At 50.1% G+C, this 13,499-nt stretch overlaps 2 protein-coding genes across 3 annotated transcripts; one reads left to right on the top strand and one right to left on the bottom strand.

The window, feature by feature from the left end:
• On the top strand, positions 1-7,518 carry Pou5f1 (POU class 5 homeobox 1). Its single transcript, XM_004671889.3, has 5 exons — positions 1-405; positions 5,620-5,740; positions 5,977-6,107; positions 6,935-7,093; positions 7,241-7,518. The coding sequence occupies exons 1-5, from the start codon at positions 1-3 to the stop codon at positions 7,496-7,498; spliced, it is 1,074 nt and encodes a 357-aa protein (XP_004671946.1). The 3' UTR covers positions 7,499-7,518.
• Positions 7,519-8,429: 911 nt separating this feature from the next.
• Positions 8,430-13,218, bottom strand: Tcf19 (transcription factor 19). Of its 2 annotated transcripts, none has more exons than XM_045156588.1 (4): positions 13,074-13,218; positions 12,002-12,522; positions 10,473-11,016; positions 8,430-8,896 (listed from the first exon to the last, which is right to left on the bottom strand). In XM_045156588.1, exons 2-4 carry the CDS (start codon positions 12,237-12,239, stop codon positions 8,890-8,892), a joined length of 789 nt encoding a protein of 262 aa, XP_045012523.1. In that variant the 5' UTR covers positions 12,240-12,522; positions 13,074-13,218; the 3' UTR covers positions 8,430-8,889. The 2 variants fall into 2 exon arrangements, with proteins under 2 accessions (XP_045012523.1, XP_045012524.1); XM_045156589.1 differs by having other exon boundaries at positions 13,105-13,204.
• Between the last annotated feature and the right edge of the window lie 281 nt (positions 13,219-13,499).

Raw genomic sequence — 13,499 nt, forward strand, 5'->3', positions numbered from 1 at the left:
ATGGCCGGACACCTGGCTTCGGACTTTGCCTTCTCGCCCCCGCCGGGTGGTGGTAGTGGTGGGTCAGGAGGGCTGGAGCCGGGCTGGGTGGACCCTCGGACCTGGCTAAGCTTCCAAGGCCCTCCTGGTGGGCCAGGAATCGGGCCCGGGGTTGGACCAGGCCCGGAGGTATGGGGGCTCTCCCCATGCCCTTCTCCTTATGAGTTCTGTGGCGGGATGGCATACTGTGGACCTCAGGTTGGAGTGGGCCTGATGCCCCAGGTTGGCTTGGAAAACTTGCAGCCCGAGGGCGAGGCAGGAGCCGGGGTGGAGAGCAACTCAGAGGGGGCCTCCCCGGGGCCCTGCCCTCCCCACCCCGGTGCGGTGAAGGTGGAGGTGGAGAACCTGGAGTCAAACCCGGAGGAGGTGAGTGAGTGAGATGACACAAGGTCTAAGTATTGGAAATGGTTGGATTGGCAGAGGCCGCAGTGAGGGGAAAGTGGTCACCTGTACTCTAGTTCCTTACCCAAGTCTGGAACCTGAGGGCAGCCTGCCCGATAGTTTCCCTAGCAGAGAAGGTGGGTTTGATTGATGGCTGGGAGGCCGGGACAAGGTGGGAACTCAAAATTGGAATTCTAAGAATCGGAAGCTGGCCCAGATTGTCCCTCAGGCCTGGCCTTGGTGGAGCAATTCTCCTGCACTTCCTAGGTCTCTCTGCCTGGGCACTGGCTTAGCACCAGGCAAGTTCCAGCTCCAGCCTGTGGCAGGACTGGGTCCCTCCTTCCACCTCTCCCTTTTCAGGCAGATTTGATCTTTATCACACACTCTGGATCTTGGCCTGAGGGGTTAAGCATGGAGGGGAGGGCAAAACAGTTCTTATCCCAGGGTTATTGTTCCTGAAAAGCTTGGTTGGGTGTGACGGGTTTCTGATAGCTGCTTTTGTTGGGACTGCGTGAGTATGGAGTGGGGTTCATCTCCAGTCAAATTTAGGGTCTGTCTGCCCTCAACCAGAGTCAACCAATTTTAGCTTCGCTTCTTAAGATTATAAACAAGAAAAAGACACGGTTGGGAGAAATTATCTCCAGTTTTGCTGAGCAGCTGATGGCCTATAGCTCTTCCCATGGCCACTGCTCCCCTAGGCAAGCGTGAACAGCTCTAGTAGTGAGTGAGGGGGTGAGTGGATACAGTTCTGGAACAGTTGTCTCAGCCTCTTGGAAGCAGGTGTTAGGAATAACAATGCTGCAGTCGGGGTTCCCTTCCTAAGTGCCTGACTGTGCTCGTTCCAGCATTCTCTCATACATCTCGATAACAACCCCAGTCTCCTAGGAAGGCATTAGATGCTTATTTCACAGGTTTTAATGGCTTAACCAGGGCTTGGAGTGCCGCTTACCTTATTCCAAATCCCCAAAATAGGATTTAGAAAAGCTAACAAGGGTTGGGGACACATAGAGAATTGAGTCTGGTGAGGAGCTGGGTGAAGCTGGTAGGACTGTCGGCCTTCTGGGACCACTTTGAGGCTGTATACTCACAGCTTGTGTCTCTTGTCCCCAGGGCTGGCCCACCTTCACTGAAGTGCCCAAGGGCTCAGTCCTGCAACTTCTGCTCTATCTGGGGTCCCTTTTCATCCTCCTCAAGACTCACGTGCACATTTTTTTTTTTTTTGTCTTCTGAGTGGGTGGCCTTGAATTGTCCCCACCCCTTGACAGCCAACCATTTTTGTTCCTCTTACATCCTGTGTCCGTCCAGTTTGTAGGAAGCTCTGCTATCTTTACCTACTGCAGTCATGCCCTGTCCCCTCCCCCCACCGCCGCCGCCGCCACCACCACCTGTGCTGGAATGGAGGCCACATCCTCCTTATTACACCTCTGCCTCCTCCCTCTGTTCTGTGGCCTCCACATCTACAGGAATCTGCTTGGGAATGTGAGTCAGATGGTTTCACTCAGCGTCTTCTCACTCTACCCACTTCATCTGGCCTTATTAAATGTCATTTTATTTAAAAGTGACAGCCTCACCGGGCGTGGTGGCGCACACCTTTACTCCCAGCATTCAGGAGGCAGGGGTAGGAGGATCACCGTGAGTTTGAGGCCACCCTGAGACTCCATAGTGAATTCCAGGTCAGCCTGAGCTAGAGTGAGACCCTACCTCGAAAAACCAAAATAAAAAAATAAAAGTGCCAGCCTCCACAATCTTGTACCCTGTCCTGCCTTACTTTTCTTCATGCCTCTTTTATCCTGTGGTATAGCAGGAATTTGTCTCTCACATTTGAATGGCAGCTCCATAAGGTCAGGGCTTTTGTCTGTTTTGTGTAGCTGCTGTTTTAAAGGTGTGCAGTGAGAACCAAGCTGGCTCTGTGATGCCAGCACTTGAATGGCTGAGGCAGGAGGATTCTGCAGTCCGAGGCTAGCTACCTAGGAGGACCCTGTCTTAACCTCACAAAATTGCATAACGGCTGCTGTACTTTATGTGTGCATGCCAAGGCATAGTTCAGGACCCTCAAAACAAAATGGAGAGTATAGTGAATTTAGAATCAAACACACATGGACACAATGATCCTTATTTCTCTAGTTTTTAAATTTGTTTTTCAAGTTAGGCTTTTACTCTAGCCCAGGCTGACCTGGAACTCTATGTAGTCTCAGGGTGGCCTCGAACTCAGTGATTCTCCTCCCTCTGCCTCCTGAGTGCTGGGATTAAAGGTGTGCTCCCTAGCTCTAGAAACAAAATAAAGGGAGAATTTCTTTTTAGCTGTGGCTACCTGCTACCCTTACCTATGGATTCTAACTCTTCTTAAATAACCCTTATAATTCATAATTTTAAATATTTTATTTATTTGACAGAGAGAAAGAAGGAGAATGGGCATGCCAGGGCCTACAACCAATGCAAAGGAAGTCTGGGTGCATGAACCACCTTGTGCATCTGGCTAACGTGGGTCCTGGGGAATTGAACCTGGGCCCTTTGGCTTTGCAGGCAAGCGCATTAACTGCTAAGCCATCCTTCCAGCCCTCATAAATTTAAATATTGTGACTGGAGCTGGTGGTGTGGTGGCATACACCTTTAATCCCAGCAGTTAGGGAGGCAGAGGTAAGAGGATTGTTATGAGTTCGAGGCCAGCCTGAGACTACCTAGTGAATTTGAGGTCAGCCTGGGCTAGAACAAGACCCTACCTTGAAAAAACAAAACAAAAATTGGGACCGGAGAGATGGCTCAGTGGTTAAGGTAGTTGCCTGCAAATCCTACTGGGTTTGATTCCCAGCGACCACATAAAGCTGGGTGCACAACGTGGAGCATATTTCTGGAGCTTGTTTGCAGCAGATACAAGGCCCTCGTGTGCCCCTTCTTTCTCTGTGCTTTGGATGTTAAAACCCATTTTTTAAAAATTTTTATTTATTTATTTATTTGAGAGCGACAGACACAGAGAGAAAGACAGAGGGAGAGAGAGAAAGAGAATGGGCGCGCCAGGGCTTCCAGCCTCTGCAAACGAACTCCAGATGTGTGCGCCCCCTTGTTCATGTGGCTAACGTGGGACCTGGGGAACCGAGCCTTGAACCGGGGTCCTTAGGCTTCACAGGCAAGCGCTTAACCACTAAGCCATCTCTCCAGCCCAAAACCCATTTTTTTTAAGGGGTCTGGAAGACACATGCCTTTAATCCCAGCACTCAGGAGGCAGAGGTAGGAGGATCACTGAGTTCTAGGCCACCCTGAAACTACATATGATTTCCAGGTCAGGCTACAGTGAAACCCTACCTTTTAAAAAAAAAAAAAAAAGTTGGGGTGGGGGCTGGAAAGATGGCTGAGTGGTTAAGCGCCTGCTTGTGAAGCTTAAGGACCCCGTTTGAGGTTCAATTCCCCAGGACCCGTGTTAGCCAGATGCACAAGAGGGTGCATGTGTCTGGGAGTTCATTTGCAGTGGCTGAAGACCCTGGCATGCCCATTCTCTCTGTATCTGCCTCTTTCTTTCTCTGTCTGTCCATTCTCAAATAAATAAATAAAAATTAACAAAAAAAAATTAAAAAAACCCAAGGACCCATGTTCGACTCTCCAGATCCCACATAAACCAGACAAGGTGACTCCAGTGTGCAGTCGCACATGTGTGCAAGGTGGTGCATGCCTCTGGAGTTAAGATTGCAGTGGCTGGAGGCCCTGGCATGCCAATTCTATCCCTCAAAGAAATTACAAAAAGCTAGGCGTGGTGGTGCATGCCTTTAATCCCAGCACTGGGGAGGTAGAGGTAGGAGGAGCTCTGTGAGTTCAAGACCACCAAGACTACATAGTGAATTCCAGGTTACCTTGGATTATCGCGAGACCCTACCTCAAGAACAACAACAAATACTTTGGCAGGGCATGGTGGTACACACCTTTAATCACAGCAGAGGGAGGATTACCATGAGTTCAAGGCCACCCCATACTACAGAGTGAATTCCAGGTCAGCCTGGGCTGGAGGGAGACCCTACCTCAAAAAAAAAAACAACAAAAAAAAACAAAAACAAAAACAAAAACAAAGAAAAGATAAAAAGAAAAGCTGGGCATGGTGGCACATGCCTTTAATTCCAGCACATGGGAGGCAGATGTAGGAGGATCACAGTGACTTTGCGGCCATCCTGAGACTAATTCCAGGTCAGCCTGGACTAGAGTGAGACCCTACCTCAAAAAAAAAAACAAAACAAAACAGCTAGAGAGATGGCTTAGCGGTTAAGGTGTTTGCTTGCAAAGCCAAAGGAACAAGGTTCGACTCCCTAGTACCCATGTAAGTTTGTTTGCAGTGGCTAGAGACCCTTGAGGGCCCATTCTCAAATAATAAAATAAGTTTAAAATAAAAACAAATAGTAATAAGTTTTCTCAAACTGAGGGTAACACTTAGAGAACCTGGTTTTATTTACTTTTTTTGTTTATTTATTTATTTGAAAGTGACAGAGAAAGGCAGAGAGAGAATGGGCACGCCAGGGCCTCCAGCCACTGCAAACGAACTCCAGACACATGCGCCCCCTTGTGCATCTGGCTAACGTGGGTCCTGGGGAATCGGGCCTTGAACCGGGGTTCTTAGGCTTTACAGGCAAGCGCTTAACCACTAAGCCATCTCTTCAGCCCTTTTTTTTTTTATTTTAAGTTTTTCGAGATAGTGTCTTGCTCTAGCCCAGGCTGATCTGAAATTCACTTTGTAGTCTCAGGCTGGCCTCAAACTCAAAGTGATCTTCCTGCCTCTGCTTCCCGAATGCTGTGATCAAAGGCGTGTGCCACCACACCCTGCTTATTTACCTTTTTTCAAGGTAGGGTCTCACTCTAGGCCAAGCTGACTTGGAACTCTCTGTAGTTCCAGGCTGGTCTTCAATTCATGGAGATTCTCCTACCTCTGCCTCCCTAGTGCTGGGATTAAAGGCATGCGCCACTGCACCTGGCCAGAAAGCCTGTTAATAGATGGAAGCTTGCCAAGGTAGCTGACAGGTGTTCTCATGGAGGCCAGGTCCTGTTTTCCATCGCATACATGCTTCTGGGGAGAGATCTATCCCTTGTCACACTAGGCAGCAAATCAGTGAGTGAGGTTTGTAAATCCTGGCAGGCTGAGACATTCCCACAGACTGATCAGGAAGCTGAGGTTGATGCAGGTGTGTCCTTATTCTTACGAGTCCTCTGCCTTTCTTGATGCAGTCCCAGGATGTGAAAGCTCTTCAGAAAGAACTGGAACAATTTGCCAAGCTTCTGAAGCAGAAGAGGATCACACTGGGGTACACCCAGGCCGATGTGGGGCTCACCCTGGGGGTTCTTTTTGGTGGGTCTCCATCAGCATGTTCTGACTCCAGCTCAGGATGTAGGGGAGAGGGGTGGGCTTTTCAGGGGTCAACAACCCCTAAACCTGTGGAGAGGGAGAAGGCATTTGGGGCTTGAGCTGCCCCTGGGAATGGTTGGCACTTGTGAGGAGGGGGAAGCCTCAGAGAGGCCTGGGGCTGGACATCACCAGGTCTGCACACTGCCTCACTGGCTGCTTTTTCAACTGTCCTCCCTTAGGAAAGGTGTTCAGCCAGACGACCATCTGCCGCTTTGAGGCTCTGCAGCTCAGTTTCAAGAACATGTGTAAGCTACGACCCCTGCTGCAAAAGTGGGTGGAGGAAGCTGACAACAATGAAAACCTTCAGGAGGTGAGGGTGGGAGGGGTGCATGGGATCCCTGGCTTGAAGCTTTTGCTCCCACCAGGGCTCTGTATGTGGTGGTGGTGGTGGGCAGCTGGTACTGGGTATTGGAACCTCAAGACCTTGCTATCTGCTAAGCACATGCTATCCCAGTGAGCCACCCCCCAGCCCAGGGCAGTAGAGTGAGTAAGGTACTGAGAAGGTTCCAAGTGTGGGGCTGAGGAGGTGTTTTAGTGGTTAGGGCACTTGTTTGCAAAGCCTGTTAGCCAGGTTCTATTTTCTAGCACTCACATGAAGCCAGGCACAGTGGTACATTCATCTTTAGGTCGTTTACAGCAGCAAGAGACCCTGGTGCACCTATCCACACATACATACAGGCACACACGTGTGCAAATAAAACCAAAGCTGGTTTTAATGCTTTTAATCCTAGCTAAGGTAGGAGAAGTTCTAGGCTGTGAATTCTAGGCCAACCTGAGACTGCATAGTGAATTCCAGAACAAGGCCCTATCTGGATGTGGAGAGAGGACAAAAATAAGGCTTGGTATATTATGCATGCCTTTAATCCCAGCACTTGGGAGGCAGAGGTAGGAGGATCACTGAGTTTGAGGCCAGCCTAGGACCTGGAGTAAGACCCTTTCTGGAGAAAAAACAAACAAAAGGTTCCAAAGCTCCCATCTTAACTCCACCCCTTCCCTTTCTGCAAGTGTCTTTTGTCATGTTCCCTGGCTCTGGCTTGGACACATCCAGTGATGCTCTCTTAGCATTTGTTCTGAGTCACTGACAATTCAGTGTGCTCAGCAAGTCCAAAGCCTTGTCAACTCACCCCTCCTGCCCAGATATGCAAGGCGGAGACCCTGGTACAGGCCCGGAAGAGAAAGAGAACAAGTATCGAGAACCGAGTCAAAGGAAACCTGGAGAGCATGTTCCTGCAGTGCCCGAAGCCCACCCTGCAGCAGATCAGCCTCATAGCTGAGCAGCTGGGGCTGGAGAAGGATGTGAGTGCCTGGAGCCCTGTCCCCCTGTGACTCAGCTTCCTCCCCTCTCCAGGGCTGCTGGTTTTGGTTGACATGACCAGAGTTAGACTCCTCTCCTTCCCCCAAGCCTAAGGTCTAATGTCCCTTCCTTATGCTGTTCATTCCCAGGTGGTCCGAGTGTGGTTCTGCAACCGGCGCCAGAAGGGCAAGCGCTCAAGCAGTGACTATGCCCAGCGAGAAGAGTTCGAGGCTGCAGGGTCTCCTTTCCCAGGGGGGCCTGTATCCTTCCCTCTGGCCCCAGGGCCCCATTTTGGTACTCCTGGCTATGGGTACCCCACACTCTACTCCTCTGTCCCTTTCCCAGAGGGTGAAGCTTTACCCTCTGTTCCTGTTACTGCTCTGGGTTCTCCCATGCATTCAAACTGAGGTGTCTGCCCTGCCCACGGATGGGGAAGCAGGGGTAGGAGGGTGGGGAAGCCAACCTGGGCTTTTAAAGGGAATGGAAGGGTGGGGACAGGAAGTTTAGGGATGGTGGTTGGAGGAAAGATGAAGTTTAAGGATGCTCTTGATTTTTAAATCCCCGAGTCACTCATTACTTTGTTTTAAAATAAAGTAGCCTGGGACACAGTAGATAATTTTGTATTTGGTTTTTCTTTAGTTAAAGAGGAGGTAGGCCAAAGAAATGGGTAATAGACAGTGACTGCTTTCCTATCTATGACCCTGAAAGTGTGGTGCTGTTTAAATAAAATGCCCAAGGTATGGCCAGATTATTTGCAAAGAGCCTTGCACACATACACACTAGTTTAGGGTCCTGGAAATTGAGGGCCATAGCTCTGTTCATAGATGTAGTCCCCACATAGCCATTGCCCATCTGGAGCTCACTTTCTGTTTTCCTTGTTTTTTTTTTCTGAGGTAGGGTTTTGCTGTAGCCCAGGCTGACCTAGAATTCACTATGTAGTCTCAGGGTGGCCTCAAACTCATGGCAATCCTCCTACCTTGCCTCCCAAGTGCTGGGATTGAAGTCATGCGCCACCACACCCTGCTCTTGTTCTTTTCAAGGTAGGGTCTCAATCTAGCCCAGGCTGACCTGGAACTCACTTTGTAGTTCTAGGCTGGCTGTGAATTTACAGCGACCCTACCTCTCCTGAGACTAAAGGCATGCGTACCATCACTCCTATGTAGTCTCAGGGTGGTCTTTAACTCATTGTAATCCTACCTCTGCTTCCAACAATAGCCACATTTTAAGTGAACAAGTTTGGTTTTTCTCTTGCCTGCCCTTCCTGTACAAATCTGAACATGAACTCTAGACTTCCTTAGTCTAGTCTCCCATGGTTTGAAAAGCAGTCAGACCCACAGGAAGAGGGAACACACAGGTGAAGCTGTTCTTTATTTGGAAATAAAAAGCAAAGGTCTGAAAAAAGCCAGGACACTGAGATCATGGTCAACTGCAGGGACAGGACTAGCCACGGCGGTGTGAGGATGTCTGGGGGCTGTGCTGTGTTTTCCCAGGATGCTTCAGGTGATGCCATTCAAGATCATGACTAGAGGTGCAGGTGTAACTCAGTGGCTTAACATGTTGGTTTCAGCAAAAACAAAAAAACCATTAGGACTCCCTCTAATATCTTCCTAGGCATGGCTTCTGGCCACAGATTTCTATGGCAACAAGAATTTATAACTTGTAATTGGGAATTTCCAGCTCACTGGTAACTTGCTGGCAATGGCAACATCTTCGGTAGAAAACCATCTTCTATCATCTTTGCCATGAGGGCTCCAGTCCTGAGTCAGTGTCCACAGGAGTGGACCTTTCCCTGTGGTCATTACCTCCTGTGGAGAGTAGAAAAGGAGGAAGTATTTAGGAATCTGTTCATAACTACTGTCCAGTCCTGGTTTGGAGGGGCCAGGTCTGTTCTCTGGTGATCAAAAAGCCTTAGGTCTGAATGCTGCAGCCAGCACAGGCCACATGGTACCAGATGTCACAACCCTAACACTGATTGGGGCTACAGCAATGAGCTGCACGGGGCTTCCTGCCACCAACTGCAGGGGAAGCTCTGGGAATACTCACTGGGTGCTTAGGGTTACGGGGGGCGGGGGTCTCTGAAAGAAACTGGGCTCACTGAAAATCCACAAGTCTACACTTTACCCCTGGATAATTGGACAACCTAGCTAGATTTGCCAGATTATACACCAGTGTGTAAATTACCCCTTAAGTACTAGGAGGGGGGCAAAGTCTTCAGACTGGAAAGTAAGGACACAGGGAAGTTGTGTATCTTAGGAGTAGAACATCTGCCTATCCAACAAGATGCCTTGGGTTTAGCATGGGCATGGTGACATACCTGTCATACTGACACTTAGAAAGCATTGAAAGTAAGTCTGAGTCCAGTGTAGTGGCACACGTATTTAATCCCAGCATTGGGGGAGGCAGAGGTAGGAGGACTGCTGTGAGTTTGAGGTCACTCAGACTACATAGTGAATTCCAGGTCAGCCTGAGCTAGAGTGAAACCCTACCTTGAAAAACCAAAAAAACAAAAAAGTGAGAGGGGCTGGAGAGAGATGGCTTAGCACTTGCAAAGCCTGTTACAGGTTTGATTCCCCAGTACCTGTGTAAAGCCAGACGCACAAAGTGGCATATGCATCTGGAGTTTGTGTGCAGTGGTAAGAGGCCCCGGTGTGCCCATTCTCTATCTACCTCTCAAATAAGTACTTGGCTGCTGGAGACAATCCATAGCAGTTAAGGTGCTTGCCTGCAAAGACTAAGTACCCATGGGATCAGCCTGTCTCTGCCCCATCCCAAGTATCACCATACCTGGCATTTTTATGTGAGTTCTGGGGGACTGGACTCAGGTCTTTATGCTTACGAGGCAAGCACTCTACCTTGTGAGCTATTTCCCCAGACCTATATTCTGTCTTTAAAATTAAGAAAAATAGCCGCCATGGTGGTGCATGTCTTTAATCTCAGCACTGGGGGGTAGAAGTAGGAGTTCTAGGCTGCCCTGAGACTATACAGTGAACTCCAGGTCAGCCTGGGCTAGAGTGAGACCCTACCTCAAAAAAGCAAAACAAAACAAAATTCTACTTGTAGTCACTGCTCCCTCCTCTGCCTTACTTCTTGTGTATGTCTCCCCCCCCTCAAGGTAGGGTCTGGCTATGTAGCCCAGGCTGACCTGGAATTACTGTAGTCTCAGTGTGGCCTCAAGCTCATGGCAAATGCTATCTCTGCCTCCCAAGTGCTGGGATTAAAGGCGTGCACCACCACACCCAGTTCTTCCTGTATACATTTATCAGTGAGAACCCAGACCCCTTGACATTCTCATACCTACTGTGGACCTTCCATGTTCACAACCTGAGGCGCTACAAAGGAGTCAGGGCACTGAGGTACTGAGAGGGCTGACAGCAGACTTACGCACTGGGTGTCAGTGGGGTTTTCATGCGAAGTTTCTTCCTGGGCTCCATGAGGACTGGAAGGGGGCCCATGGGAGCCTCACTCTCATCATCCAGTTCTGCCAGCACTCGGTGAGCAGATTTCCTTCGGTTTCTTGAGGGTGGGGTAGGTACAGCTCCCACTTCTCCAGGTGGGGTGGGACCAGGCAGGCTCTGTGGCTTAACCCCACTGCGGGAGAAGGTGAGGGGCTGGGGCCGGAGCTTGCTGAGGCTGCCAATGGAGTTGAGGATCAGTGTGGCCTTGGGGGCTGGGGAGAGGGTGCTGAGGGGCCGCTGAGGCGCCCCCTGTGGGGGCAGCATAGGCTGAAAACCAGCCCCAGCTTCTCTAGACCTAGGGACAGTAATGGCAGCGAAGTCCTGAGGTTTGACCCGGACTTGTTGAAACATGAAGTAAAACTCCGAGGAGCTGGCTCCTGCAGGCCCTTCAGGGCCAAAGGTCAAGAGATCACCATCACTCAACTCCAGTCTGTGTCCCCTTGGGAGTCGGACATTATTGACCAAAGTCCCTGTTGACAGTGGGTGCACAAGGCAAATAATGACAAGAACAGAAACAGAAATGACTGGTTAGGAGTAGAGAATCTGGCTGTTTGGTTCTTCTTCAGAATACAGAGAACACTGAATATTAGTTTAGAACACTAAGCTCTGTGTTAGCTGGTTTGCTTTTCTTGGATTTTCCCATGGGTGGACAGACACCTCTCTTGCTATGCTTGGGCCCAGCACCAAGAGACCCGGTGTTCTTTTTTTGTTTTGTTTTTAAGGTACTGGGGCCTGAACCCAGACCCTCATGCATGAAAGGCAAGTGTTTTACCACTGAGCTATAGCCCCAGCCCTACATTTTTTTTGGTGTGTGGTGGGGAGACAAGGTCTCAATATATAGCCTTGCCTGTCTTGGAATTCATGATCCTTCTGCCTTAGCTTCTCAAGTGCTGGAATTACTGGCATATTACTACCATATTTGGTTCCTGCTTTTATTTCAACAATCAAAAGAATGCAGCTAATGATGGATCATACTTATAATCCTAGTACTAGGCAGGCTGATGTAGGAGGATCACTGTGAATTCAAGGCCAGCCTGAGCTACAGTGTAAATTCCAGGTCAGCTTGGACTAAAGTGAGACCCTGCCTCAAAAATGCAGTTAATAAAATTTGTAAATGACTGAGCAATTACAACAGTGCCTTAGCTCATAAGTAGTAAGAACTTACAGTCCCTTTTATATATAGCCTAATGCTCACAATACCCCAGGTCACAAGCCTTGTGTCTGACCTGAGTTTGGCCCTTGAATACCCCTACATTGCTAATCCCAACCCCCAGGACCTAAACTGGACAAATGTGTGTCCTGCAGACAGCTGTCTGTACACAGTACTGATGGGTGACAGGACTACTCACCTAACTTGACAGGGATTCTGGGAGGTGGGAGGCAGCATCTCATTTCAGTGGATCCCCCTTCAACCTGGAGCTACCCAGAAGTAAGGCTGCCCTACTCAGTGCTTACCATGGCTGCTGTGGTCCTCCAGGCTGACCCTCCAGTCATCACCTTGGCGCTCAGCATGCAGCTCTGCATGGACCCCAGAGATGAAGCCAGGCTCCTGCTGAGGCCTTAGGGCTACATCGCACAAATCAGCCCGGCATCCCAACCGATAGGTGCAGCCAGCTCCAGTTGGGGGATGGAAGGTGTAGAGATCACCGCCCCGGCCTCCCCCTATACGCAGCAGCTGGAAGCAGGGCAGCATGGGGGGGTGTCCCACCTCTTCCACTTCAAGGGTTCATCACTTTCCACTCCTGAGCCATGCACCTCTCTGGCTCTACTGTGTTCAATTCCAGCTTTGAGCACTGCCCAAGTAGTCAAAATTCAGAACGCAGGCAGCCTCTACTAGAAATGGCAAGGTTGGCTGTTCAACAAATTTGCATCTACAGTTTCTGGAAGGCCCTGAAGCGATGCAAAAACTGGAACACACCCTGTCTTAATTGAGCTGGACAGTCATGCCACGGAGCATCCTAGGAGCCTCCAATAATCTGCAAGGCAAAGTTATCCATTAGGCAGTTTCTGGGAATATGCAGACAGGTTAGTCCTGCTATATAAACGTGACCGTGACAGGCACGCAGTAGCACATCAGTGTCATTGGGGGAAAAAGGAGCTGGCAGCCAAATCTGGCTTATCTAAATGACACATGCTTCCCGCGCCTCGTTTTCTGGTCAACTCTTCACTCACAGCCTGTTTGGCTCTCTAAGGGAAGTGACTCCATCCCCAAAGAGCAGGGCAGACAGGTCCCTAAGTGCTCCATCCAACAAAGCAGATCTAGTCCCCAGCCCTCCCGGCTTCGCTGGGTAGTTGTTTGGGGGCGGGAAGGCAAGTCCAGGGCTGCAGTGTTCTGCAAATAAACGTCCTTACTTGCAAAGCCTGCTAGACTGGGTTCAATTTTCTTTCCAGTACCCACGTAAAGCCAGATGCACAAAGTGGTGCAGGTGTCTGGCGTTTGTTTGCAGTGATGGGAGGCTCTGATGTGCCTACTCCCCCTCTCTCCCCTTGCAAATGAATAGATGCTAATTTTTTAAGAAAGGCAAACCTGGCTTTCTCCCTCCCAGTTTCAGATCTACCCGCTCAGCATCGTCTTCGAGAAGTCTCCCTCCCGGAAGGCTGCATCCCGGAGTTTCTCCGTCTGCACCCGCGCCCGCGCCACCGTTTGACAGCCAGGAAGCCTGGCCGGGAGGGCGCGCCAACCCCGCCTCCGCGATTCCCGGGTTAGACTTCGCGCCCAACGAGCCCGCCCCTGAGCTGCTCCTGATTGGCCATCTAGTTTACCCTGCTCCTCCCTATTGGGCTGTGAGCAAGGTTGATCCCGAAGTTCCCGCCTTCCGCCTTTTCTTATTGGGTCCCATATTTTCCCGGGTTCCCGAGGTGGGGAGGAGTCGTCAGGGCGCGGAGATGCAGGGATCTGCTTAATTGGGCCCAGCCTTACACGTCAGTGCGCCTGCGTGTGTTTTCTCCCTCT

This window comes from Jaculus jaculus, chromosome 8, assembly GCF_020740685.1.
Source record: "Jaculus jaculus isolate mJacJac1 chromosome 8, mJacJac1.mat.Y.cur, whole genome shotgun sequence".
NCBI classification, from domain to species: Eukaryota; Metazoa; Chordata; class Mammalia; order Rodentia; family Dipodidae; genus Jaculus; species Jaculus jaculus.

What these genes read in the sequence shown, in the direction of transcription:
- Tcf19 (XM_045156588.1), bottom strand. Translation starts at nt 12,239, where the DNA reads ATGCTGCCCTGCTTCCAGCTGCTGCGTATAGGGGGAGGCCGGGGCGGT. An exon ending in GGAGGACCACAGCAGCCATG is followed by an intron (nt 11,017 to 12,001) that starts GTAAGCACTGAG and finishes CACTGTCAACAG; the next exon opens with GGACTTTGGTCAATAATGTC.
- Pou5f1 (XM_004671889.3), top strand. Translation starts at nt 1, where the DNA reads ATGGCCGGACACCTGGCTTCGGACTTTGCCTTCTCGCCCCCGCCGGGT. An exon ending in CACCCTGGGGGTTCTTTTTG is followed by an intron (nt 5,741 to 5,976) that starts GTGGGTCTCCAT and finishes GTCCTCCCTTAG; the next exon opens with GAAAGGTGTTCAGCCAGACG. An exon ending in ACAATGAAAACCTTCAGGAG is followed by an intron (nt 6,108 to 6,934) that starts GTGAGGGTGGGA and finishes CCTCCTGCCCAG; the next exon opens with ATATGCAAGGCGGAGACCCT.